This window comes from Stylophora pistillata, chromosome 3 (genome assembly GCF_964205215.1).
Source record: "Stylophora pistillata chromosome 3, jaStyPist1.2, whole genome shotgun sequence".
NCBI lineage: Eukaryota > Metazoa > Cnidaria > Anthozoa > Scleractinia > Pocilloporidae > Stylophora > Stylophora pistillata.
In genome coordinates, this window is record NC_142521.1 from 21,653,101 (window position 1) to 21,676,737 (window position 23,637).

A 23,637-nucleotide genomic window follows, 5' to 3' on the forward strand; every position below is an offset into this window, starting at 1 on the left:
TGATGCATGCCGGACCAAAAGTGAGAAGAGGCAGCTATTGAAAGTAACAAAGCAACAACTTGAACGTCACGCAACAACCTTGTAATGCAACACGCTGGTCAAACAACAACCCTCCTCTGTGAAGGAGGCTTAAGTTTTTTTAGGCTAATGTTTAATATAAAAAAGTGATCACTGAACCTGGTTGCTGAACAATTTTTTCAAAAAACAAATCCCTCTCTGTTGGAGAGTTGAATATTAGATACATATGAGAGCCATCAGCTGAAAACACCTCCACCCCCTAATAAAAAAAAAAGAAAGAAAGAGATTTTACAAACATTGTTGAGCACAAGATAAACACTGAATGATAATTACAGTCTGTGATGACAACAAAAAACGTATCAGTCTTCAAAGACAACTCCATCTGCATTAACATTGCACTCTGTCTGTGCTTTACAACCATAAAATTCTGACAACTTAACCATTCTGTTTATCAAGAAATGAGCAAGTCAGTTTAGCATTGTAGATGAATCAGTTGACTGTTTATGCCCACATTAATAGCATATTTCATGCACCTTTCTCTCCAAGGAACATAATTCATTGAAATGTTCATAGTAATTCAATGTAAAGATTATACATACCACATGTCTGAGAAGATATCTCCTTTTCACAACTCTGCAGATTTTAGACAATTTGCACTTTACAACTGGGCACTGAAAGTATAGAAAATGTTCATTTTATATCCATTGCAACAAGCAATCTGAATTGCATTAGTTAGAGAAAAGATTTTTGAAATTGTTGTTTGATTTAATATTGTAGATGTTGTTCTTGAACACGACCTTTCATTTTAAGTATTCAAGTTGTTCTTAGTATGAATACCATAATCAAAATAAAGTAACATTGTTATGAAGTACAGCTGGAGGAACTCACCGGGTCAGCATTGTTAAATGGCTGAAAGTATAATCTGGAAGAAGTTAGCATGATGCGACCTGGATTGCAAACAAGAGGGGTGATTCGTTTGGCTGAAATAACAGAAAAAAAAAAAAACAAACAAAATTAGCTCTGAGTTTTCAATGGAGTTAGATTAAGTATGGGGAAGCTAAAATAATTATAAATCTTGGGCCATTGTAAATCTCAGACTCCTACTCTTCTTTTATTCGAAGTGGCAACATTTCAAAAGAAATCGTTACATATTATATTTAACAATTATTCCACAAGCGCGCATTGGATATGAGATGATAGATAGCCAATGAGAAGCGTAGCTATAATCATCTCATATCCAACAAGTGCGAGTGGAATAATTGTTTTATTAAAAACATTAAATTAAATTATTAAATTTTACTAAATTTTTTAGCTCCTTTTAATTTTAAGCTCATGTGCATGCTTACCATATTTGTAGATTATGGTATATTGGCTCATATACCATAATGGCTAAGCCAATAAAAAGTCTTGAATTGCATTATCCAATGATCCAGTTTTTAATAATTTCTATTATACACCTCTCCTTTTTCTCTTTTTTGTGTAACTCTTCTTTGATTTTTTTCATCTATTGCATTACTAATTCAAGCTGACATGTAATCATACACATTGTAAATAGTGTGAAATGTTGGATCCTGAATCAGTTTGTATCAAGTTCTATTAAAAACTTGTACAATGCAGTTTAGGAAAAGATAACATTGCCTTGGCCAGCATCGATGTTTCCACTTGTCTTTTACTTAACATTATGTCAAAAAGAATTATCAGGTGGTTTTAATAATACATGCTGACTGACATACCCATTGTTTCCATTACAATTTTTTCATGCAAATCTTCTAACCTGCAGAAGTCAAAATGAATAACATTTACAAAGTAGTTAAGTTTCACTTAAATTAATTATTTAGAACATCATTTGGCAGTTTCTTTGGAATTTAAAGCCTTATATAAACACAAAGGAAGATGGGAGGATATGCAACAACTGCAAACCCAGAGATGCACAGTGCTCAAAATTAAAAAAAAAACCCAGGTTGTCTCTATTACAAAAGCCAGGCAACCAAAGCCGTGAATTTGATTGCCCTGATGAATCCTTGGTTGCCCGGTAGAAAAACCCTGCACACATTTAAGTGCACTACTCAAAAAACATCCATTTTTATGCCGTGTAGAGCTTGAGATGTAATCTTATGGCGGTCAAGCTTGAACTAATCCCACAGTTCTTAGTGTGTGGCAATGGTTTTCGCGGAAGTCTGGGTTTAAGTTGTGGCATATTCAAAATGGCGTCTTTGTCTTGATCGCCTCCAGAAAACAAACTTGTGTTTGTCTCTTACATTTTTGTACCTGGAAATGTTTTATAAAATTTACAGATATCCAAAACACAGGAAAATGCTTAGCTGAGGCAAATTATTATTAACTTCACACTACTGGACATCGACAAAACAAAACCATCACGTAGGTCAGGTGCTGTTCATGGTTACTTTATTTTCTATTTTTGGCTGGGTTGTCCATTGTTTTTTCTCAGGACAACCAGCCTCTTAATTTTACTAAAAATTGGTTACCCGGTAAACTTTTTGGTCGTCTCGGATGACCAGACGACTGCTAATTTCAAGCACTGGATGCAACTGAAGGTTTGTATAACTTACTAGAATTGTCCCAGCCTTCCCCTACCCCCCATCCCCAGGTGTTTAGATGAGGCTATGTGCAGGTGCAGCCATTCATCAATATCCAGAGACCCATCAAATACCTTTCAGAATTTTCAAGCAAAATCGTTGAGCATCACAATTAAAACAATTATTATTTACTCACCAACTTGTGTTAAAACTAACTCTAGCTTGTCTTGATTGTACAATTGAATTGATCTAGGTAAGTGGGAAAAAAAGTGGGAGTGGAAACAGAGTACATATTAGATAACTTTTAAAACTGTTGTAAACAACTACCAGTACTTTTAAGTACTTAAGACAAGCCACAGCAATTTGAATTTTTTTGGCTAGTTTTAAAATGTGACACGTACTTCCAGTTAAACAATAAGCAAACAAGAGACAGCCTCAAGACTACCCTGATGATTATCTATAGTGACAAAGTTAACTCAGACATACCATAGCTTGTTGATCAGCTGGCATAAGAGTAGTTGCTCTGTGAAGCTGTTGGGAAGGAAAACAAATAATTATTCCTCAAAACTACTGCAGCTGATGAAAGAACAAAGTATTCACCTTGAAAAAGTAAAATAAAGATAGGTTAGAATGAAAATTCAGTGGAGTATATATTTTCAATTAGTAATAAACAACTTAGAATACAATTCTTACTCTCAAATGGAGATAACCCACCTGTTCTAACTGGGGTAATACAAAATTCAAAGCTACAAAATTGAACGAAAATAAATACTTGGCTTTTTCCTATTAGAAGAAAAAAACAGCGAATAACAGGTTAATTCATACAAGATCAGTTTGACCAACAAGTGAGACCTTCACATATTACAAGATATGGCTACTCACTCTTCTAAATGTATAAGGAGCTATTGTGTTTCCTTCCTTCATTTCTATGACCTGCTTAGACTCAATTGCCAGAACATCTCCTTTGGTGTCAATTCTGTTGGAAAGAAAACAAACTTACTTTTGTTCATCAATTTTTTAAATACAAGTCATGTAGATGTCTTTGCCCAGCAATGTCACCTCACCTTGACATGAGAGATCCAGACCAATGAGTTATTGCAATGCACTCTCTGAGGGGAAACTAAAAACACAATTGAAAATTCAACAATAAAGTTGGGAAACCAAAGGAAACCTGGTAACCAACACTTCAAGTATTGAGAGTCTCTAAAAAAAAAAGTATTATTGGCATGTAAAACAATCTAGGCACCTGACAATATTTTATAATGTATCCAGTTAACTGTCAAAATTATTATCACTAACACGTGGTCAATACAGATCAAGCTTAGCATTGGAAAGAAAACTTACAGAAAACTTATAAATTCAAAACCAGAGATAATTTCAACTAAATGTATACCTTTAAAATTGGGTAAGATGTATCAATAGGATCAAAAAGAATAGACTTCGAACATATCTTTAATCTTCCTCTTTGTTTCCTTAAAATAAATATAATTCAAAGATGACAATACGTCAGTAAATAATTAAAAAAAAATGACATGTTTTCACAAAAACTGTGTTTTTCCTGCAATAAATTTTATTTGTGATCTAATGTCTCATCCAGATATCACGTCTGAGTGATAAACAATAGTATTCTATTCTAAATCAATTATCATATAATAATGGCAGGCATCCCAGAGGAAGCAAGGATCTGATAAAAGAGTTATAATACTGAGTAAACACTTGTGGGAGAAACAGTTCAGCCCTATCAAGCTGACAGTGATGTGTTCTTGAACAAGAAACTATCAATTATAGTGCCTCACTCCAACAGATAATAAATGAATTTCAACAAACTGTCATGGAAACCTGACAAAATACTAGAAGGGTGACCTCAGTTATGGATTGGAACCCATCAAATAGCAGTATTCTAAGCTTTGACTAATTTCATTACCACAGTGAATAAAACACAATACATATACAAATCAGTTTTAAGTACTGTGCTAACTCTTAGACTACATCACCTGTAGTAAATAGACTCCACTGTAAGAGAGTTTAAAATTAATCAAATACATGCATGACTTTGTATACCTTTTTATTGCTTCCTCTTCAGACAATTGGCTTGGGTAATGAAAAACACTAAAATCTTCGAAGTAGATCTCTCCAGGCTCCAACAGGAGCAAGGAAAATCTGATAGAAATAGTGAGAAAAATGAAACAAATTAAACTGTGAATTAATAATACAATCAGTATTTCTATTATTACTGAGTTATTTTTGTCATCAGATTAAAAGTAGTGTATTACATTATGTGTGACATAACTTCTTCAAGAAGTTTTTGTTCATTTAGAAATTAAGAAACAGTATATTGCTACCATCAGTGATTGAGAAAATATAAAACTTGTTCCATATACAATTTTAAAACAGTTGAGTAGCACTCCTAAATTATAACCCAAGCTTACTGAATCACAATATAAAATAATAACCACATGCATGTAAATAAGCCTTTTTAGCCTAACTTTTGAGTGAAAATTGCATTATTTTTATACCTGTTCTTGAGGCCAAAAAGGCTCATTTACTTGTATGTAAATATGCAACCGCCACATCTCCAGTTATCAAAAGAGATCTACTGGATTTTTGTTCTGCAACTTTAAATATTTTTAGCACTGACTAACCAAAGCAAAAATTTCAGTTCTATCTCAAATTTCAATTTTGGTTTTTTTTTTATACCACAAAGAAACACTCTTTGGCTGTTGAAGAAAAATAAGACAATAAAATATCTTCAGCATGAACCATCAATAAATTAATAAAGCTAAAAAAACTTGTGATTTTGGCCACATGGAGTTTATTCGCTTCTATCATCATTACAGATTTCTATCATACATTGCATTTCACAATGTCATCATTTTGGGTTGTAAATCATATACTTCGATCAAATCAACCACAGACATGAAAGGTGGTTGTAAGTTGTCTCATGTCTAGACAAATTCTATATGTATGACTAATAAGTCAAGCATTTCGCTTGCTTTAATTCTAAATAACTAATCTAATTCTCTATCGTATGCAATAGGAAGTTCAAGAATTTCTCCGACCGTAAAAAACGCATTTTCCGAGGAAAGTGAAATATAATTATCATCACAAAGATCAAAACAACAATAAAGTTGAAACATAGAAGAAACTTTTCTTCTTCAACTAGAGAAATTTGAAAGAAGGCATGAACTTCTTTATTCTAGAGTTATTAATTCTGTAAATTTAAAACTTACCTCAAGAAATCTCAATATTGGAGAAGTGATATCAGTCAAAACAAATTGAAAACCTCAGGGATTATTCTTGTGTAAGATAAGTAACCCTATAAACTAACGGGCCGCTAAACTGATGACAAGATCAATCTTAAAAGATACAGAACTAAATTTTTCCCATTCAATGTTCCCCAAAACTCCGAGGGAAATGAGAAATTTAGTTGAATTAGCGGAAAACTAGCGCAAAATATCAAAACAGCTGTTTTCTTACGGGAGTCGATAATGGTCGCTCAAAACTTTTGAATTTTCGCCGGACTATTCTTGGCTTTGATACACAAGTTTTAAAATAAAACCAAACGGCATAGAATCTCTTACATGAATTCTGAATTTAACAATCAACGAATTACCTCTCTTTTAAAGGAACTGTATGGGGCTCCAACCCAGAACTGGAGTTGTATGAAAGCTCCGCCATTTTGTAAATAAGAAACGCTGTAGAGCCCAGTCTTACGCGCGCTTATCTTTTCCTTTCTTCTCTTCTTTCACCTCGTCCCATGGCAAAAATTGGTTGCGCGTAAACATAACTTCTGCGAAGGATATCTCCCTTTCGAACATGGAAAACATTTATTCGGATTTACTTCTGATCTCACACCGGAAATGATCGTCCATTACGATTCAATAACTAAATTCGCGATTTCATGGGGAAATTCCAGTAATGTTACCGGTTTGTTTTCACTGCCCAAGTAAAAACGTCGTTTTCATTCCCTCACACTACTCCTAGAAACCAAACGACCACCGCTCGTTCGACGGATTAGCAACAAACTAATAACGAGCTTTAAAGAACATCCAAATAACTTTCAAATATTGAAAACCACTCGACATTTTCTAGACCGAGCGTGTTTTACCACCAGTTGTAACTTAAAAACCTACAAAACCGTAACTTCTGTAAACTTTACCCAACAATTACCGTTCCCGCTCACCTCGTGAAGTAATCTTCGTAAAAAACACTTTCACTATTTGGGTATTCTCGACCACAACTGCATCCAGCCGAGTTCTCCGAATTTCCCAATCGCTTGCGAACTTTATCCCACAACGCCATGGATTTATCGGCTAATGTGTGAACACTACCTCGTACATTGCTTCCAATACTTGTCGCAGCCCTGCGGAGCGTGAAAACAGAAAATTATCGCGTTATAGTTCAGCAGATTTCGAAACACCATGTTACGGATCAGAAATTGCGATGAGTTAGTTACTTATAATGGTCTCGGCTGTTTTCGTACAAAGACAATACGCAACAAGCTAATTTGCATACGTCAATGCGGGATGAAAATCAATTTACCAGTGAATTTATAAACCAGGTCAAAGAAACTTCTAAAAGCGTTTATAAAGTGCGGTTATGTTTAGCAATCATTTAGGCCACATGTGGCAATTTGTCTTGATTTGTTGTTCCATGGTTTGACCAATGAATCGCGAACACTCTCAACCGACAAAAATTGTTAGCCTATCGTCGCTTTTGGAAAAGTTAAACTACAAACTGAAATTCTGCTTTGTCGCTGCCGTACATTATTCTTCAGCTTGTTTTTCACCCAGAGAATAAACAGCGCCGGGATACTGTATTTGGCAGACAGAAATATTCCAAAACAGATGGTTTAAAAAACAGATGGTCTTTGGCTTAAAAAATTAAACCATAAGCAACTTGGCGGAATGCACTTGCAAACATTTCACCTTTTTACAACCGCATCCAACCGTAAGTTGTTTCTCCTTTGACGCGCAAGGTTTTGAGGAAACCCATCGTTCATCACAAAAGCGCTCGTCAAAGCAACAAGTTGACAAAAAACCGATCACAACGATAAGAATACAGCAGACAAAATTGCTCTAAGAAAGAGTTGTTATGGTGATTCACGATCTGGCAGGTGGTTATAGGCGTGAGATCATTAAAATTTTGATCTCAACCGTTCAAGAGGTTTACCCAGAATGCGAACTTTATTTTGTCGTATTTACAGAAACTTTCCAGCTTATACTAGAAAATGCAAGTTTTTTTGTAATTTTATTTCGTTGTCATTTACGATTTTGTAGATACAAACGAGCATTGATTGGTTCTATATTGATTCTCAGTCCACAAATTTAGGTAATTTCCCTTCATGATATAAAGAAAAAGTTTCTAATCAAAAGAAACTGAACTTCCATGCAAATTTTCTCTTCTGGATCAAAAATGCAAATAATGATCTTTTCCGCCCTCGAGGCGACTTTAAACAAGTCCTTTTTTGGTAATATTAATGACCAAAGAAGTTCAAATAATTAGAATAATTTTATATATTATTGCAAGTTTTGGAGGGAAACACCTTTTCGAAATCGCGACTTTTTAAAGGATGTTTTTGTATTTGATAAATACACATTTTCTTTACTGTTGTCGAATTAATCAAAAGATGCTTTCAAGTTTAATGGAAAATTTGGCAAGTGACGATTAATAATTCAGAATAATCGGTTTTGAAAAGGAAATAGTTATGTTTAGGGTGCATATTCACTGCGTAAAGAAGTTTATTATGTCGATCAGGCCAAAACGAATGAGGAAATCTCATGGAAATGTTTACCAATCGGCAAAGTATATAAAATATCCCCGTCGGCAGTTTAGTGAAAACGTAATGAACTGGAAGTTTGTAAACTTTTTTTCACGAATGCAATTTTACTTTCCCGCATTGTTGATACTAAAAGAAACTGCATGGAGGAAACGCTTAATTGATAACTGAAAACCTTCAAAATAGATTGATAATTTCCATTAAAGAAGATACTTGTATTTGTAAACAATGTTAGGAAGATTGGAGTTCGTGAAATGATATTCAAGCTAAATAAAATATCAGATATTGATTCTACAGAGCAACACACGGTTGAGAAATTTCGTTTGATTTCTCAGGATCTTTGATGTAAAAAGAAGAGTTTTGAATTTAGGTGTCCCATAAATCTGCTGTGTTCCACTAAATAATTAAAGAAACGAACTGTAGCCTGATGAATTTCGCGGTCAACTGAACCAAAAAAGATTAACTGATATAAATATACGAAGGGACAATTTTTCTCATGTGTGTAACTCATGAAATGTCCCGAGAACATACTTCATGGCGTCTTCCAGGTGCGATAAAGTTTTAAATTCATTATGCTTAAACAAGGTCAAGATTTAAAAAGAAAAAAAGCAAAACAAAAAAAAGTTAAACTTGAAAACTCCGGCGTGTCATGATCAGGACAATAACAAAGAAAGATTCAGGCATGAATAGCAAATTACGTGGTTGAAATATCAGGTCAGTAAAAGAGTACTGGACAGGTGTAATATAAAGTTGCCATGGGAGCAGACAACAAGCTTGAGTCGTTCGGCAAACCAAGCGAACCTGGTCACTGCGGACTCGCATGAAGAGTCTGTAATAGTTACCTTTTCTTACAACGACCTTTATAAGCTGACCATTAGCTTAACAAAATTGATGGTTGTAAACCTTACAGAGAAAGAACTCAGTCCTTGGGGTACATTCATTATAAACCTTGAGCAAATCATATTGGACTTAGTGCGTCCCGTTAGTAAATGATCAAATGAATGTCAATCTCTGAAGAAATCGGCCGAAATGTTTCCTATAAATGACAATCAGTCCTTTGGAGATTATTTTTCAAGTAAAAACGAAGAGTTTCACTTGTTGTTTAATTCAAATATTAAAGATGAGCTGTACAAGACTAAGGCTTAAGTCTCGAACGGTCACCTTTGTTTGTGTGTCTCACTTAAAAAAAGCTGTAGGACTTAATTTTCGCGTGATATACTTAAAGAGCTTCAAAACGACTTCCTTTCTTCAAGGAGCCAATAAGAACTAATGGCTAAAGAAACAAGTCAACTCCTGAATCACGGAATTATTAAATTGACTAAGTCACAATAACTTCATTTCGGCCGCACCCATTGCTTACATGAGTAGTCAGGGAGCAGAAACCGAAAAATGGGAGTTTCGTTCAACCATCGCCACAGAAAATAATTGACACCTGATTCTTGTAGAGAGAGACCTCCTGATCAAAGCCAGGTAGTTCGTAAAGTTGAATTGTGGTATACGTTTGGAGTTAAGGGGATGTTTTCTTGGCCAGCTCACGGATCAGCATGGAAACGAGCCTACACACTCGAACGCAGTTTACATCGCTATTTCTTCGTAAAAATCAACGATTTCAACCACTTAATCTAAACTTCGTATATACATCTGCTTTATTTGTAAGTGGTAAAGTATGTCACGTGATTTTAAATGTGACCAGTAACAAATGTGCGACTATTAGAAACAAACGAGCGTTCGCCGTTGTTTATGATAGACGAAGGGCTAACGCTCGAAACGTCAGCTTTTTTTATTTATTACGGTGGCTAATTTACTATTTCAACTTAGTTGATATAACCAAATTACCTTGTTACCCCCACCGACGCAAAACCACAGTTTCTTCAGAAACTTTTAGCCTTTAACTATCAGACGTTTGTTTGGAGAAAGGCTCTGACTGCAATCCAGCATCTCCCGCAGCCCGAAAGTAATGGATGGGTGAGAGAAGACTCCTCACTAAAGCCGGTTTACATGACAAAAGAACCAGCGCCGAGTAGCCTGTTGGAACTGACGACTAGCACATGTCAGAGTGGGTTTCAGAGCAACTGCTTATGTGACAACATAGGCTTATCATGTTCAGAGGCATGTTATTGAATGGCCAGCAGTGACATGTGTAGAAATCCACATGGAGTCCTCTTAGACTTTGTTTCTGACTCTGATTCCGAGGACTCTAGTTCTGAGTGAAAATAATTACTCTCATTGTTCTTATTAGTATTGTAGTCATATATCCGTAAGTTGCAATATCGTAAATCAAAAACGAATAACGGCAATATTTTCTTTCTTTTTCATTTTCATGTGAGTCATAATTTTTGTTTGTTTGCCTCCAAGGGACTAGCCTCATTTGCGTGCTAGATCGAAACTGATAAAAAATGATATACAGTGAACCGTTTTAATTCCCAAAGATTTTGCTAGGACGATAGCAAGAGCAAAAGAAAGTTAAGTTAATAAAGACGGGATTCGTATTTCGTTTTTGCGAGGTTGTCCTTTAAAACAACGGCGAACGCTCGTTTGTTTCTAATAGTCGCACATTTGTTACTGGTCACATTTAAAATCACGTGACATACTTTACCACTTACAAATAAAGCAGATGTATATACGAAGTTTAGATTAAGTGGTTGAAATCGTTGATTTTTACGAAGAAATAGCGATGTAAACTGCGTTCGAGTGTGTAGGCTCGTTTCCATGCTGATCCGTGAGCTGGCCAAGAAAACATCCCCTTAACTCCAAACGTATACCACAATTCAACTTTACGAACTACCTGGCTTTGATCAGGAGGTCTTTCTCTACAAGAATCAGGTGTCAATTATTTTCTGTGGCGATGGTTGAACGAAACTCCCATTTTTCGGTTTCTGCTCCCTGACTAGAGAGGATGATGAGTGTATTTTAAAGCAATCACAAAGCGAATTCAAGAGCTTTCCAGTCCTGTCTGTTCTCAATCGGATGAAAAACTGAAAACAATTACGTGACCTAGTTGCAACTTTACCTTTGATCTTGGAAAAACAAAACCAAAGAAATCACAACAGACAGAAAGAAATGAAAATACCTTTGAGAGCCAAATGAGAGCTCAAAGTCCAACCAACCTAACTGCCTAAAGCGCGGGGAAAATGAGAGCAGAAAGTCCAACCGACCTAACCGCCTAAAGCGCGGGAAAAATGAGAGCACAAATTCCAACCGACCTAACTGCCTAAAGCGCGGGAAGAATGAGAGCACAAAGTCCAACCGACCTAACTGCCTAAGGCGCGGAAAAATGAGAGCTCAAAGCCAAACCGACCTAGAACTGCCTAAAGCGCGGGAAAAATGAGAGCCCAAAGTCCAACCGACCTAACTGCCTAAAGCGCGGGAAAAATGAGAGCACAAAGTCCAACCGACCTAACTGCCTAAAGTGCAGGAAAAATGAGAGCTCAAAGTCCAGCCGACCTAACTGCCTAAAGCGCGGGAAAACGTGGGTGACCAAGTCGTGGTCCGTTTTAGTTTTGCATATATGGTTTGTTGAGAAAATGGCGGGCGTTTTCTGGACCAATCACAGAGTTTAGTAAAACGAAAACAAAGCAATCCAGGATTACTTTCGACCCTCAATATTGAAAATGGGTCAAGTAAATTACTTTGGTTTTAATTTTACGACACTAAATGGAAAAGCGATAATACGAGACTTGTATTATGTCCAACGTTGTTGAAAACTAGATGTTTATGTAAATATGTTCGTGTTAATTATTGTCTTTAATCATAACCATCACAGTTTTCTCAAATGTGATTGGTGCATTAGCTGCTTTATTTTTCACTAATTACTCTATAGAATTGTAATCTGACAGTGTTATCAGACAGTTGGCTGTAATCAGACACCTGTATTCGGACAGTTTAAGCAGCCAATCATACTAAGTCCGCTCAGCTGAAAACAGAATTCAAAATGGAGGAATTTTTTATTTTAGACTTTGTTTCTACCTGAGATATTTTCCCTAACTGTATTTGTTTTTTTTTTTCCGGAAATTTTAATACTTAGTTCTTATTAACCGAGCGTTCGGTCTGTACAAGCGACCGAGGTCAAGATTCTCCCATACAGACCGACCTAGCTCGGTTAATAAGATGTTTCTTATATGGCTGTGTCTTATATGCCAATTTTTTATATTCTTTGTACCTTTTTTCCTCTAGACCAGTCTAGATGCCGGTCTAGATGGGAAAATCTAGACCGCTTTCAATATTGATTTCAGCCAATTAAATTCGTGAATTCGGTAGTTCCCAGTCCTTGTGAGACACAGCCATATAATAATTATGATCAATTGGCAACAGGACTTCGTGTTGTCCAATTGGGTCTGTAATCATACTCGTGACAAACAAATCATACTCCCGCTTTGCAGTCGTCCGAGTTTGTCCAATAACTCGTATGATAACAGAACGAATTGGACTCCAATCGGTCCTTTTACCATTATTAATAAGGACGTGTTGTATGAACTTTAAAACCTAAAATCAGTTGGGCTCAAACGACAAAATTGTTGCAGTTTTGTTTTTGTCGCAAAACAACACTGAATAACCGTTTGATATGTCTCCCTTACAGTATGACACCTTTATCAATTTAGTTTTTTTTTTCTTCAATAACACTTGCTTTTAATTAATCCTGAAATGAGAAAGCATTACCCACGAATGTGGTGCCAATATCAAACAATAACATAAAGAGGCGAATGGCCCTGTGTAATCGATGGAAATGCTATTAACCTTATTTTGAACGCAGGCTCAATCGAAATCGTACTTAATAAAGATCAGAGCGAAAAAAACGGCTCAAAACATTTAGCACGCAGACCTCGAAACTTATCGTTCACCTTTTCGTCACTCGTTTTGACTTTTCAGACTTTGGATCGACAATCAGATTCAAATTAACCAAATTTTGCGCATGATTTTACTACAGCTATGATGATTTTTGCAAAAAAAACACCTTTACTCTTTTATTCGTCAGTAACTCGGTTAGTGTAAAAGTAATGAAGAAATACAGCGACATGAAAAAAGAACAAGCTGAGCAAATCTGTCATTATCCTGTTTGATAAAAAAAAAAATGAGGGAATAAAGTACACTAATTCGCTGATTTAAGTTGATTCTCAGTTCTGTCGATACATTAATCAATTCATCCAAGTTGTTGAAATTGATTTGTATAGGTTATTATCTAAACAAGTGATGTTTAGAACCTTTTCGAGTTCAACCCTGAAGCAATATTTTTTTCGTTTTATCAAATGTTATTGAAATCAGTTACAATGAAGCAACAAAGATTTCCGATGCGCTTCTGTCGGTGCTATTAGCGCCCTAAAGGCGGATGTTTTTATTTTATCAGCAAACATAAAATTTTCAGTACTTACAGACAAGGAAAGCAATCTCCAAACATTATTGAACCTTTCGTCTTTATATCTTGTTCCACTTGGCTTTCGTTGGCGAAAACCTGCCATTTAACGGCTCATTACGCTTATGTCTGGGAAACCGCTGGTTTCCTCCCGTCAGAAAGGCGACACTTTGGTTTTGCCTGTCAGTTCTCGCTTTCTCCTTGGCCAACAAACAAAGCAATTCTTAGCAAAAATTTGTGGGATGATCAAAGCACGATACCTCTGACTTTATCAAAGTAGCAAATGCTCCGCACAGCCAAACTTGTTAAAAAAAAGCCCGAGTTATCATTACTGTTTCTCTATAAGAACACGTGTTGTCGTAGCTGTTTTGTGACAAACATATCTCATTGATTCCTACGCTAACATATTCGCAAAACAGAAGTGAATTATTCCGCGGACAACTACAGTTTTCTCTTAGGCCACGACAGTGTCACATTCACGTTTTTTCACGTTTTTCACGTTTTTTAACGTTTTTTTTTTTCACGATAACTTAGGAAACGACCACAACGTCGGTGATGTTAGACGATTCAGAAGACGGTAAGCAATACGAAAATTTGAGCCGAGAAACACTTCATCAAAACGGTTATCCTTGTTTGTATCTTGAAGGGGTCTTTTGTGATTGCTTTTTTCACTGTCAGGAAATCTTCCGGTATCTAATTATATACGAGCATTATGCGTAATAATATTGTCAAGAAATAGACCAATCATATCGAGCGCTTTTTCTCTTCCGAGGTCAAAAGAAAGCAAAATTTGGATTTCCAAGTAAATATTGAAACAACCATCGGTGATAACTCGAGTTTAATCAGCGGTTAGGGAGATTTTCCCAGGACGGATTTATTTAAATCCCTTAGGCTCCTTGAAAATAACAATAAGAAATACAATAGAATGAAGTATAAAATGAATAAAACGACTTTGGGTTCGAAAAATTCTTTTAACTGTCAACTCTCGTCGCATCATTTTGATTTGATTTCAAATCCATAAACATTGGGTTTGAAAGCAACCGAAAAAATCAGCCAATTATATGAATTTGTATCTTCCTCAGGGCTGAATAATGTTTGTTTATCTAGCATTGCCAGACGAAGGCTAATGAATCAGTCTACCTTTACGCTAATCGATTTTCAAATGAGTGGGAATTAGAAAACGAAATTCAAATCATTTTTCGCAATTTCTACCGAGCTTTCCACTATCCTCCTCTACATAGTTGTGTCACCCCATTATCATTTTTTTCCAGTTGTAGTCGCCGCTAGGTCAAATACGGAATTCGAATGCAGTTTACACCTATGTCCTATTTTATCTATCTTTCTAAAAACCGGATCTGAATTTTGTTTTTCTTCCATAGTTTCCATGTGGAGGTGGTAAACGGAAATCGCGATTTGTTTTTGTGCTACAGAAAAGAGGATTGTTCGGTTACGCATCACGTTTACCCAAGGAAGCTTGTAAGCGTCTTGCTTTGATTAGTATCAAGGAACAAAATCTGGAGGCTTAGAACGTAGTTTTGATGAACAACTTGTCCGCTGCTTTTTTTTTTTTTTTTTTTTAATCGAACATAAAACTATCTATTATGATCTAGTCGTGCAAATCAAGAATTAATTCCTGGAATTGAAGGCCTGTAATTTTCGAGGCGTGTAAGTATGTTTCAATCGTCTTGGAATAAACTCTAAACAGAGACTAAGGGATGGATTTTTGTTCTGTTTTTTTTTTTTTAATATTATTATTATTTGCCCACCCTCTCTCCGCCCTGAACAGGATGCGCGTCTGTCTCACCCCGCAGCTCAACTTTTGGCGTTTGCTCAGACACTTTTTTATGTACTGCGCCACAATTAAATTCACTGTAAACTTGCACCAGAGCATGCCTTGTTATAAAGAATGTAGTACAGAATAGTAAGAATAGTACACCGATAAAACGTCTGACTGAGCCTCCCGGCTCACGTTCATCAAAGTGACAATGAGCCACTCGAAACTCGGGAAATGAATTGATGGAAGGTGGCGCTTTCTCGCTTGTCAGGAAAGCTTTCTATCTATTGAGCTGCATAGAACGTACTTCGAGCTCTTACTTCAAACTGTGGAAGATAAGATATCAATTTTTTCTATCCTACACAGAGGGCTATGGAGGATCGATAATTCATTTCAACTCGTGTTACTTAGTAACAACCAGTTTTCATTTTCGTGGGAAAATAAAATTCCAATTTTTTTTTCAATTTCCTCCGCTCTATAACAACGGACATAGAATTTCCTTGCCAAAGTCCGTTTATATTTCATAAAATAAGTGCATCTAATCTTTACGATTTATTAGTTCTTCTTGTTGTAAGAGTTTTTTTCACTCATTATCTTTAATAATCGATCTCATGACAACGACTTGTATCCAGGACCCACCACCATTACACGCTTTGCGTTAGGGTATAAAAATCCACGTGGAAAAACTCGGTCCGTAACCCGCAGTGTGGACAAAAAAAAAGGTTAGTAAGAGATAAGTACGTTTCTGCACTATTGAACACGTAATCAATTACGGACAGTTACTGTAATTGCTAAGACACTCAGATGAAACACGGGTCATTGGGAGTTTTATTTCATTTGTAATTATGCGTGAGATCCCACAAACATATCCAGTGTCCAAGGAGAAGATCCATTCCAATCCATATCGTTTCTTTACTGATAGCACTTGTTTACCGCTATGTCCTCACCATATAGACTTGAAATAACTCTCAGAAGAGAAGACTGAATATGCTCCACTTGATCTGGAGGGGTATATTCATCATAAGATGACCTAAAATCAAAATGTAAAGGACTAAGTAAGGCTTCATCTCAAGGTTTCCCCTGCTCACTGGTAACTTCTGGTTCTTATTTATTTATTTAATCGCTTTCACCATACTTACAATACTAAAAGGACTAAAATATACATATGAACAAGACACAGAAGAGAACGGAGGACAAGGGTGTGGGACACACAACAGAGTGAGGCTCCAAATTAAGTGTGCCCTTACGAGATATACACAAACACTAACTATGTAAACAATAGACAGTGTAAAAAGTATATAAAAAAGTATATAAAATAATAAAAGCAAAAACGAAAACGATAGGAATAAATCCCTCATGCGGCCGATAGAAAGTCCTAATAGTTCTCTTCAATATGCTAGGCAAGACTTTCATTGGCTACAAGAAACAGAAACCTACTGCTGTGAAAGCCAAACATGAATGGAGTGGACGTATTGCTACAATCTCTGGAGGGAGGGGGGGGGGGGAGAGTAGAAGAGTGGCCCTGGGAAAAGGGTTAATTTTCCTTAGGTTTCCCACGATGTAAGAGAAAAAACTCAGAATATAGGATAAAACAGCAGAATTTCATACCTTGCCATAGTGATAAAGGTTGGCTTTGGAAGAGATTTCAGCATGGCTGCCATAGATTGTATCAGGCTGTCAATCATTTCTGAAGAACTCACATGATGAGGAACATCCGAAGACATCCCTGAAAAGTGCAGCTAAAAAGCAAATAGGTGTTTTTCTAAAATTAGCTAAAAGTATTTTTCAAAAAGTTGGTGACAACAAAAAATAAATTTCATATTGCTGAGTTTGAGTTTAGTAAACCTTTATTTAAGAGGGTGACACCAATTACTATAAAAAGTATTCTCCCTAGCAGCCCTCTAAAAACAAAATTGATGATTAAAAGCATATTTACAAGTAGCAATTAGGATAAAAGATCTCAAAATTTCTAAACAAGTATTCTCCCTCCCTAGCACACTCATTAAAAAAAAAAAACAAAACAGATTTTAAAACATTGAATTAAAATCAACAGATTCTAACAATCAGAATAAACATGAATGGAGTGGAAGTATTGCTACAATAATCTCTGGAGGGAGGGGGGGGGGGAGAGAGTAGAAGAGTGGCCCTGGTTTAGTGGTAAACCAGAAAAGTAAAGAAAATATAGAGAAAATATGAGTGACATACAGTAATCACCTGTGCTTAACATGCTCTTTTATTGAACAGATGCACAACAACATGAAATCTAGTTTGTGACTTTGATGTTTAATAAAGGTTTGCAAACTAATTACTCTAACATGATTGCAATATTAAACTGGTTTTGCACTGGTTTTATGTACCAGGTTTCTTTTATTTTTCTTTTAATCTATGAAACAAAGATATTTGTAAGTACTGTTCTTCATCACTCAAGTTTTCCTGCAGCTGTCCAGACTTACTCTTGTTCACTTACCACCCAGGGATCCCTACAATAATTATCCAAAAATATTTACTTTATACAAAGAAAGCAACAATTACTTATACCATTTCATAATCAGGCTCCTCTCCTTTGTGATTTTTTATCATTTCTATCAGCTTCACCAAATCTTGGTTCAGACAACTTTCAGATAATGTTTTCATACATAGCTTCCCATCACTGCAGGAAGAAGATTGTTCTTGCAGATATGAATAGGTTGCCTCAATTTTGTCCACTTGAGCTTTCCGTAATCTTACACAGCTATCTAAATCCTAGGGTATGATAGAAAGTTCAATTACTGAATAAAATTTGGTTACCACAGCATAAAACTGAGTAAATGGTGTGCACCCATATGGTTTAAAAGATAAAACCAGAAAAATCAACACAGTAGACCTAAAGCAGAAGATAAACCAAACCTTCTCTCCCAAAATTTTCAAAATAAATTAAGGGCGTGGCTAATCTGTGGGAATATCTTGAAAATGTGCCACAAAATTTGCATAAATAAACATCATTCAACAAAATCTATAAACCTCCACGTTTTTTCAACATAATTTCACACTGACCATCAAATAATCAGTGGTTGATGCTATTGCAGCCCTTTAACTCATTCTTGAAGCTAAATTTTAAAATTATCATGAAGTTCAATAGTGTACCAAAAATAAAAGTGCTATCTTTCAAATTTCTCACCTTCCTGCTTGTTGAGAGAGGTTCTTCAAATCTATAGATATCTCTGAGACACTGGAACTCCTCCTAAAAGGGAACACACCTGCTGTGAAAGTCACCTTGTGATAATGTAATCACAGGACGCTATGATTTATTATTTACCTCTGTGTAAAGCAGTTTGAAAGGATTTTGGGTTGAAAAAAAGTCCATGTCTATATCAAGTATAAAGTTATTTTCAAGAGCAGTTATTCTGCTAGATGGAAGTAATGATTCAAATGCATCTCTGCTCTGTTTATGATCCATTGCTGTGGTGTTTTTATTATCATTATCATTATTCTCCACATTTAATGCCTTTGAGACTTTGTTCCCTTTCTCCAGGGCTGCATTATGTTCCTTGGTTTGCTTTGAGCTAGGTTTGAGAGCATACACAATAAGTTCCAGATCTTTGCAGTTTTCAAGGGAGTCTTCATCTGCATAAAGTAGCTCCTCTACAAAATACGTCTCAGTGCATGCCACCCTGAATAATCGAGAAAAACAAAAGAGCAATGTGCATTAACTATACAGCTGCTGTCTACATACAGGGTAAAGGCTGATAGTTTTGAAAGAAACTGCTTGGGGCTGCGTCGGTGGGAGTAATGAAATAATTTGGATATAATTTGGATATATCAACAAAGTTTCACTCCGACGAAGGGCTAACGCTCAAAACGTCAGCTTTTGTAATCGTTACAGTGGCCAATTTACCATTTCAACTTTGTTGATATATCCAAATTATACATACAGGGTAGTTGGATTTTCAGAGACCACTATGTGGAATTGTTATAACTGTAATCTTTGTAACTTGAACTTCCTTAAAACCAGCAAAAATAGTTGAATAAAACCAGAGTTCCTAAAGTGCAGTGCAAAGATTCCAGGGCTAGACTAGACTAGACAGATAAAGATGAGTCAAAAGGTTGTGTTCTTGAGCAAATCACTTTACTTTCACAGTGCCTCCCTTCAACCAGGAGTGTAAATAGGCACTAGCAAACTGTTAGGGAAAGCTGACAAAATCCTGGGGGTTACCTGTGATGGGCTAACATCCCATCCAGGGGGGAGTAGCATTATTTAAATTCTGTTCAAGCTACAGAAACCCAGATAAACCCTGGCTGGATGGAACACTTGGCTTGAGAGCAAACTTTACCTACCTATCACTTTCAGCGCAGATTACAGTAAACATCTTTAGGATGGGTTTGAAACATTTTGTGATAAATGAGATTGAAAAGTGATTGAAATTGTCGATATGTAATGGTGTTAGATGAAGAAAAACTGTGGCTTGGATAATTGCTTTTTTGATGGGCAGATCAATCATGGAGGGTTTTATTCAATTTTTTTTTTTTTTTATGATTAAGTAGTCCACAGTCTGTGGATGCTCATACATCTCAACAAGTAATCTGAATTCTCAAGCTGCCAAAACTCGTTACTGGTGTGATGACAAAGGGACACCTCAGACTACGTTTTGCCGTTTCACTGACGACGTGAGTGTCGTCATCATGGATTTTAGCCGCTCATTAAGTGCTCTGCCATTGAATATTTTAATGCCTGGAACATTTTGGACACACAAAGTCGAAGTCGTATCATACCTAATAAAGCCGGTTTCCTTGTGTTGGCCAACCTTCAAGTTGAATACACCTTCGCTAATTTGATCTGCCCACGGTGGTTTGACCCAGATAACCTTATTAACATGTCCTGCAAAGACAGCTGGAAGAATCCAGTCCGCAATACTAAGCTCTTCGTAGAGTTTTTCTTGCTCAAACACGGTGCATCCCTTCATCTTTGCAGGAACTGTGAGATCAGGGTGGGAGTCAAAGTGAAGAACAGTTACTCCTTCGTATACGATATGCTTCGATGCAATAGCTCTATGAATATAGTAGAGGACCTCGTCGTGATTTTCGCATATCCATATTGGCATTTTAGGATATTTTCGTAGCTCTTTCTTAGCTCTTTTTGGCTTGGGAAAATCTTCGTCTTTGTCCGCCATTTTGAATCTTATGCCTGGTTGCTGAGGCGTAAAAGCGCGGTTACTTATTTCCTGAAGAAGTTAATTAAGGGTTTTAAAAGTTGTAGCTAGACTTAGCTAGACCAGACGTTGTAAAGGTTAAGGTTTTATCGGGCTGTATCGAGAAATCGAGAAGGAATGAAGGAATGAGGTGTTTTTGGAGATCTCGACTTCTGTTTAATTTTGCAATTTTCACCTGCCCTAGAATCTTTTTGAAGAACTTCGAGAACCAATTTATTCCTCAAAGGATATTTTCCGCTCTCTCCACTCCTAAGTATAAAGACAAGTTTTCGATTGGATCAAGGAAGAGAAAACCAAAGTAAGTCAGCTTTGTTTAGATTGCTCAAGAAACTGATAGGAAAATTGGAATCATGCTATATAGCATGATCATCAGTGGCCTTCTAGAGGGCCATTGATCAGTTACACAGCTTCCCTGGCAGGGGACGGGTGAAAGTTAAAAGTGGGCTGAACCAAACCTTTTTCTCCCTCCCAGCGTTCAACAATTATAAGGATAAAATGAAATAAATCAATAAAATAAAAACAAACTTTCCTTTGTGTAGCATCTCTAGTTGATCATTTATTTCATTTTTTATTGTTAGGAAAAATTCAGGCCAAGGGAGGAAGGTAATAATTCAGAAATGATAAAATAATGAGAAAAATGTGTTTTGCAATCATTTTAGTTTCATGTAGATATTGCCATGTCTGAACAGAACCAAACTGAATTTTATGAGTACCCCTTCATTTTCCATAGCAAAAAACTAAAATGTTTACAAATGTTTATAACTCTTGTGTAATGATAAGTTAGCAGTGTAAATAAATTTTTATGATCGTTGTTCAATCTTATTCTTTATCGAACACAGCCATCCCCACCATGGAAACATTATGATGTCTTTGAGTTGGACCCCCTAGAGGGGGATGATGCCCCAGACATCCCAGACACTGTCAGACAGCATGTATTGTCTGACATTTTACTTGGAGTCATTCAGGATGTGCTGAATGGTCCAGAGCTGGAACCTGCTCTACGTCCTGTCCTGGGAGATTTCCATGTGGAGATTACACAGGTACTGGTAGTAAAAGTCCTGTTCTGTTTCAATTACAAGCATAAGTCAGAGTGTTTTAAGTTAATGTTTGCTGAATTATAAACTGAGTTCCATAGAGGGAAATGTCACTGAGCTGGGTGTGGTTTTCAGGGTCATAAACAGAGTGTAAAATTTTTTGATTTGTTGTTCTGGGTGTCTGTCTCTACATATGTGTCTACTTGTGTCTATATATCAAATTTGTTCGGCACTTCAACACCTTAGACCCTACTCAATTTTCCACAAAGTCCACTCTTTGTTCTTTTGTTTTGTCTTTTTGTAGTTTATTATAATTGTTACACAAGACAGGTATAACTTGATTTTAAATATGAATTTTGTTGAAATTTACTTTCATTTTTTTCACTTACTAATAGGTGAAGATGACTCCAAACCTTAGAGTTGCTTCCATATTCTGGAAAGTTGCAGACGAATTACAAGGCAGTGAACAGAGTGTTCAGATGTTGTTAAATGAAAACAGGGACCACATCAGGTAGTTGAAATGTCTCAAGCACTTTTTTTTGCCTGCTAAAGACTCTGAATGTGAATGTGAATTTTTTTTTTAACCCAGGCTATGGACTTTGCAAAAAGGAGGAACTGCTTGTAGTCTGCAGTTGTTACAAACAATAAGATAATTGTATGAGTAACTGATATTTTTCTTTTCACCGCTAGGAGGCTTCTTCCTGCCTATTCCACTCTATCTCACTTTCCCCAAATGTCTTTCATCAAAGATAGAAAAGATGAATATGAAAGAACAGTGGAGCACCTTATTCAGGAGGCCAAGCAGGCAGACAGCATTGTAAAAGACCCTAGCAAAATATCTGAAGAAGTCTGAGTCATTCAAAAGATTTTTTTAAGTCCATGTGGCATGGAATCACAGCTTAAGAAGGGAGGGATTCACTTCATTATCTGTTATTGAAGAGATTTGTGGAAAAAATCCAACATTTCTACCAAGCGTGTTAATGCCTATTTTTAGCATGGCGCTCTTTCAGGCTTCCTCAGTCCAATCTACCTTGGATAACGAATTATGCAAGATGGGTGTGCATAAGTTGACCCTTAGAAACTAGCAAGTTTTGCATTCGTTTCTGATTTGCATCTCCGCTTCACAAGAAGAAAACCACTTTGGGGTGATGTTGCTTTCCCTCCTGATTTGACTTACTCTAAGACAAACCTTACCAACAACCACAAAATTACTCCCCTCCGGAAGGTGTTAGTGGCACAAACTTTTTAGTTGAACAGAAAGTAATTCTCCTCGTAACTTGCTTTATACAAGGGTTGTATATGTGATACTGAGATCAGGGCCCGATAAAGGCAACAAGAAAAGAAGAAAGAGAAAGAACAACAGTCTTGTAGTAATGTACCTATTGATGAAATTACTTCAGGCTGAATAGGAGAGTATTTAACTCTTGACTATGACATTTGCAACCCAGCCCTACTGCTCAGTCAGTAATAATAGATATAAAAAAACATGACCTTAATAGCCCAGGGCATGCTTTGATTGAAAACAATAAAAAAACCCCTCATAACTATGATGGCCCTATAAGATGGCACAAGAAGGGCGGGAAAAGTGGTACAGTCCAACCTGTGGCTCCATGGTATGCAAGGTAAAGGAAGGAAATGATAAATAAATAAAGTAAACATTTGCAGGCTTTTATTCTTTGTAGTGTCACTTGCAGTACTGAACTTTTTTTTAACTTGTTTACACTTTGTTTTAATCTAAATAGAACTGCTATTAATAGTTTTATGTAGCTGTTTGGTATCAAAGTCTTTCAGAAACTAATATTTGGAGAACTGATCTTGCCTGTCTAGTTAACAATTAATAAAGGCTGATAGTTTCGAAAGAAACTGTTTGGGGCTGCGTCGGTGGGAGTAACGAAATAATTTGGATATATCAACATAGTTGAAATGGTAAATTGGCCACCGTAACGATTACAAAAGCTGACA

General features: G+C 36.3%; 3 protein-coding genes across 9 annotated transcripts in view; 1 reads left to right on the top strand and 2 right to left on the bottom strand.

The window, feature by feature from the left end:
• The window catches only part of LOC111332603 (protein FAN), a 31,540-nt gene extending 17,701 nt beyond the window's left edge, over positions 1 to 13,839 (bottom strand). For 2 of the 7 annotated variants that reach the window (XM_088753665.1, XM_088753664.1), the window contains exons 1-12: positions 6,169 to 6,300; positions 4,617 to 4,715; positions 3,949 to 4,027; positions 3,620 to 3,675; positions 3,438 to 3,531; positions 3,270 to 3,338; positions 3,042 to 3,086; positions 2,752 to 2,804; positions 1,752 to 1,792; positions 907 to 998; positions 618 to 689; positions 178 to 277 (exon numbers count right to left, since the gene is read on the bottom strand). In XM_088753665.1, coding sequence (XP_088609791.1) covers positions 178 to 277; positions 618 to 689; positions 907 to 998; positions 1,752 to 1,792; positions 2,752 to 2,804; positions 3,042 to 3,086; positions 3,270 to 3,338; positions 3,438 to 3,531; positions 3,620 to 3,675; positions 3,949 to 4,027; positions 4,617 to 4,715; positions 6,169 to 6,233 — 865 coding nt within the window. In that variant the 5' untranslated portion in view covers positions 6,234 to 6,300. Of the gene's footprint in view, positions 1 to 177; positions 278 to 617; positions 690 to 906; positions 999 to 1,751; positions 1,793 to 2,751; positions 2,805 to 3,041; positions 3,087 to 3,269; positions 3,339 to 3,437; positions 3,532 to 3,619; positions 3,676 to 3,948; positions 4,028 to 4,616; positions 4,716 to 6,168; positions 6,301 to 6,738; positions 6,919 to 7,320; positions 7,338 to 7,483; positions 7,652 to 13,700 lie in introns of those variants that run through there. The other 5 variants (XM_088753660.1, XM_088753662.1, XM_088753661.1 and 2 more) reach the window with 5 other exon arrangements.
• A 2,426-nt stretch (positions 13,840 to 16,265) lies between these two features.
• Positions 16,266 to 20,617, bottom strand: LOC111332615 (UPF0489 protein C5orf22 homolog). Its single transcript, XM_022937985.2, has 6 exons — positions 20,205 to 20,617; positions 18,751 to 19,105; positions 18,613 to 18,675; positions 17,994 to 18,197; positions 17,064 to 17,194; positions 16,266 to 16,485 (listed from the first exon to the last, which is right to left on the bottom strand). Exons 1-6 carry the CDS (start codon positions 20,600 to 20,602, stop codon positions 16,368 to 16,370), a joined length of 1,269 nt encoding a protein of 422 aa, XP_022793720.2. The 5' UTR covers positions 20,603 to 20,617; the 3' UTR covers positions 16,266 to 16,367.
• A 21-nt stretch (positions 20,618 to 20,638) lies between these two features.
• On the top strand, positions 20,639 to 22,672 carry LOC111332614 (uncharacterized). Its single transcript, XM_022937984.2, has 5 exons — positions 20,639 to 20,939; positions 21,220 to 21,244; positions 21,481 to 21,681; positions 22,071 to 22,186; positions 22,366 to 22,672. The coding sequence occupies exons 1-5, from the start codon at positions 20,767 to 20,769 to the stop codon at positions 22,526 to 22,528; spliced, it is 678 nt and encodes a 225-aa protein (XP_022793719.1). The 5' UTR covers positions 20,639 to 20,766; the 3' UTR covers positions 22,529 to 22,672.
• Positions 22,673 to 23,637: the final 965 nt, after the last annotated feature.

Excerpts from the sequence above, each read along its gene's own strand:
- LOC111332615 (XM_022937985.2), bottom strand. The coding sequence starts at position 20,602 with ATGGCGGACAAAGACGAAGATTTTCCCAAGCCAAAAAGAGCTAAGAAA. Across the intron at positions 19,106-20,204 it reads AAGGAAACCGGCTTTATTAG|GGTGGCATGCACTGAGACGT; the intron begins GTATGATACGAC and ends TCGATTATTCAG. Across the intron at positions 18,676-18,750 it reads TCAAACTGCTTTACACAGAG|GAGGAGTTCCAGTGTCTCAG; the intron begins GTAAATAATAAA and ends GTTCCCTTTTAG.
- LOC111332614 (XM_022937984.2), top strand. The coding sequence starts at position 20,767 with ATGAGGTGTTTTTGGAGATCTCGACTTCTGTTTAATTTTGCAATTTTC. Across the intron at positions 20,940-21,219 it reads TCAAGGAAGAGAAAACCAAA|GAAAAATTCAGGCCAAGGGA; the intron begins GTAAGTCAGCTT and ends TTTTATTGTTAG. Across the intron at positions 21,245-21,480 it reads ATTCAGGCCAAGGGAGGAAG|CCATCCCCACCATGGAAACA; the intron begins GTAATAATTCAG and ends TATCGAACACAG.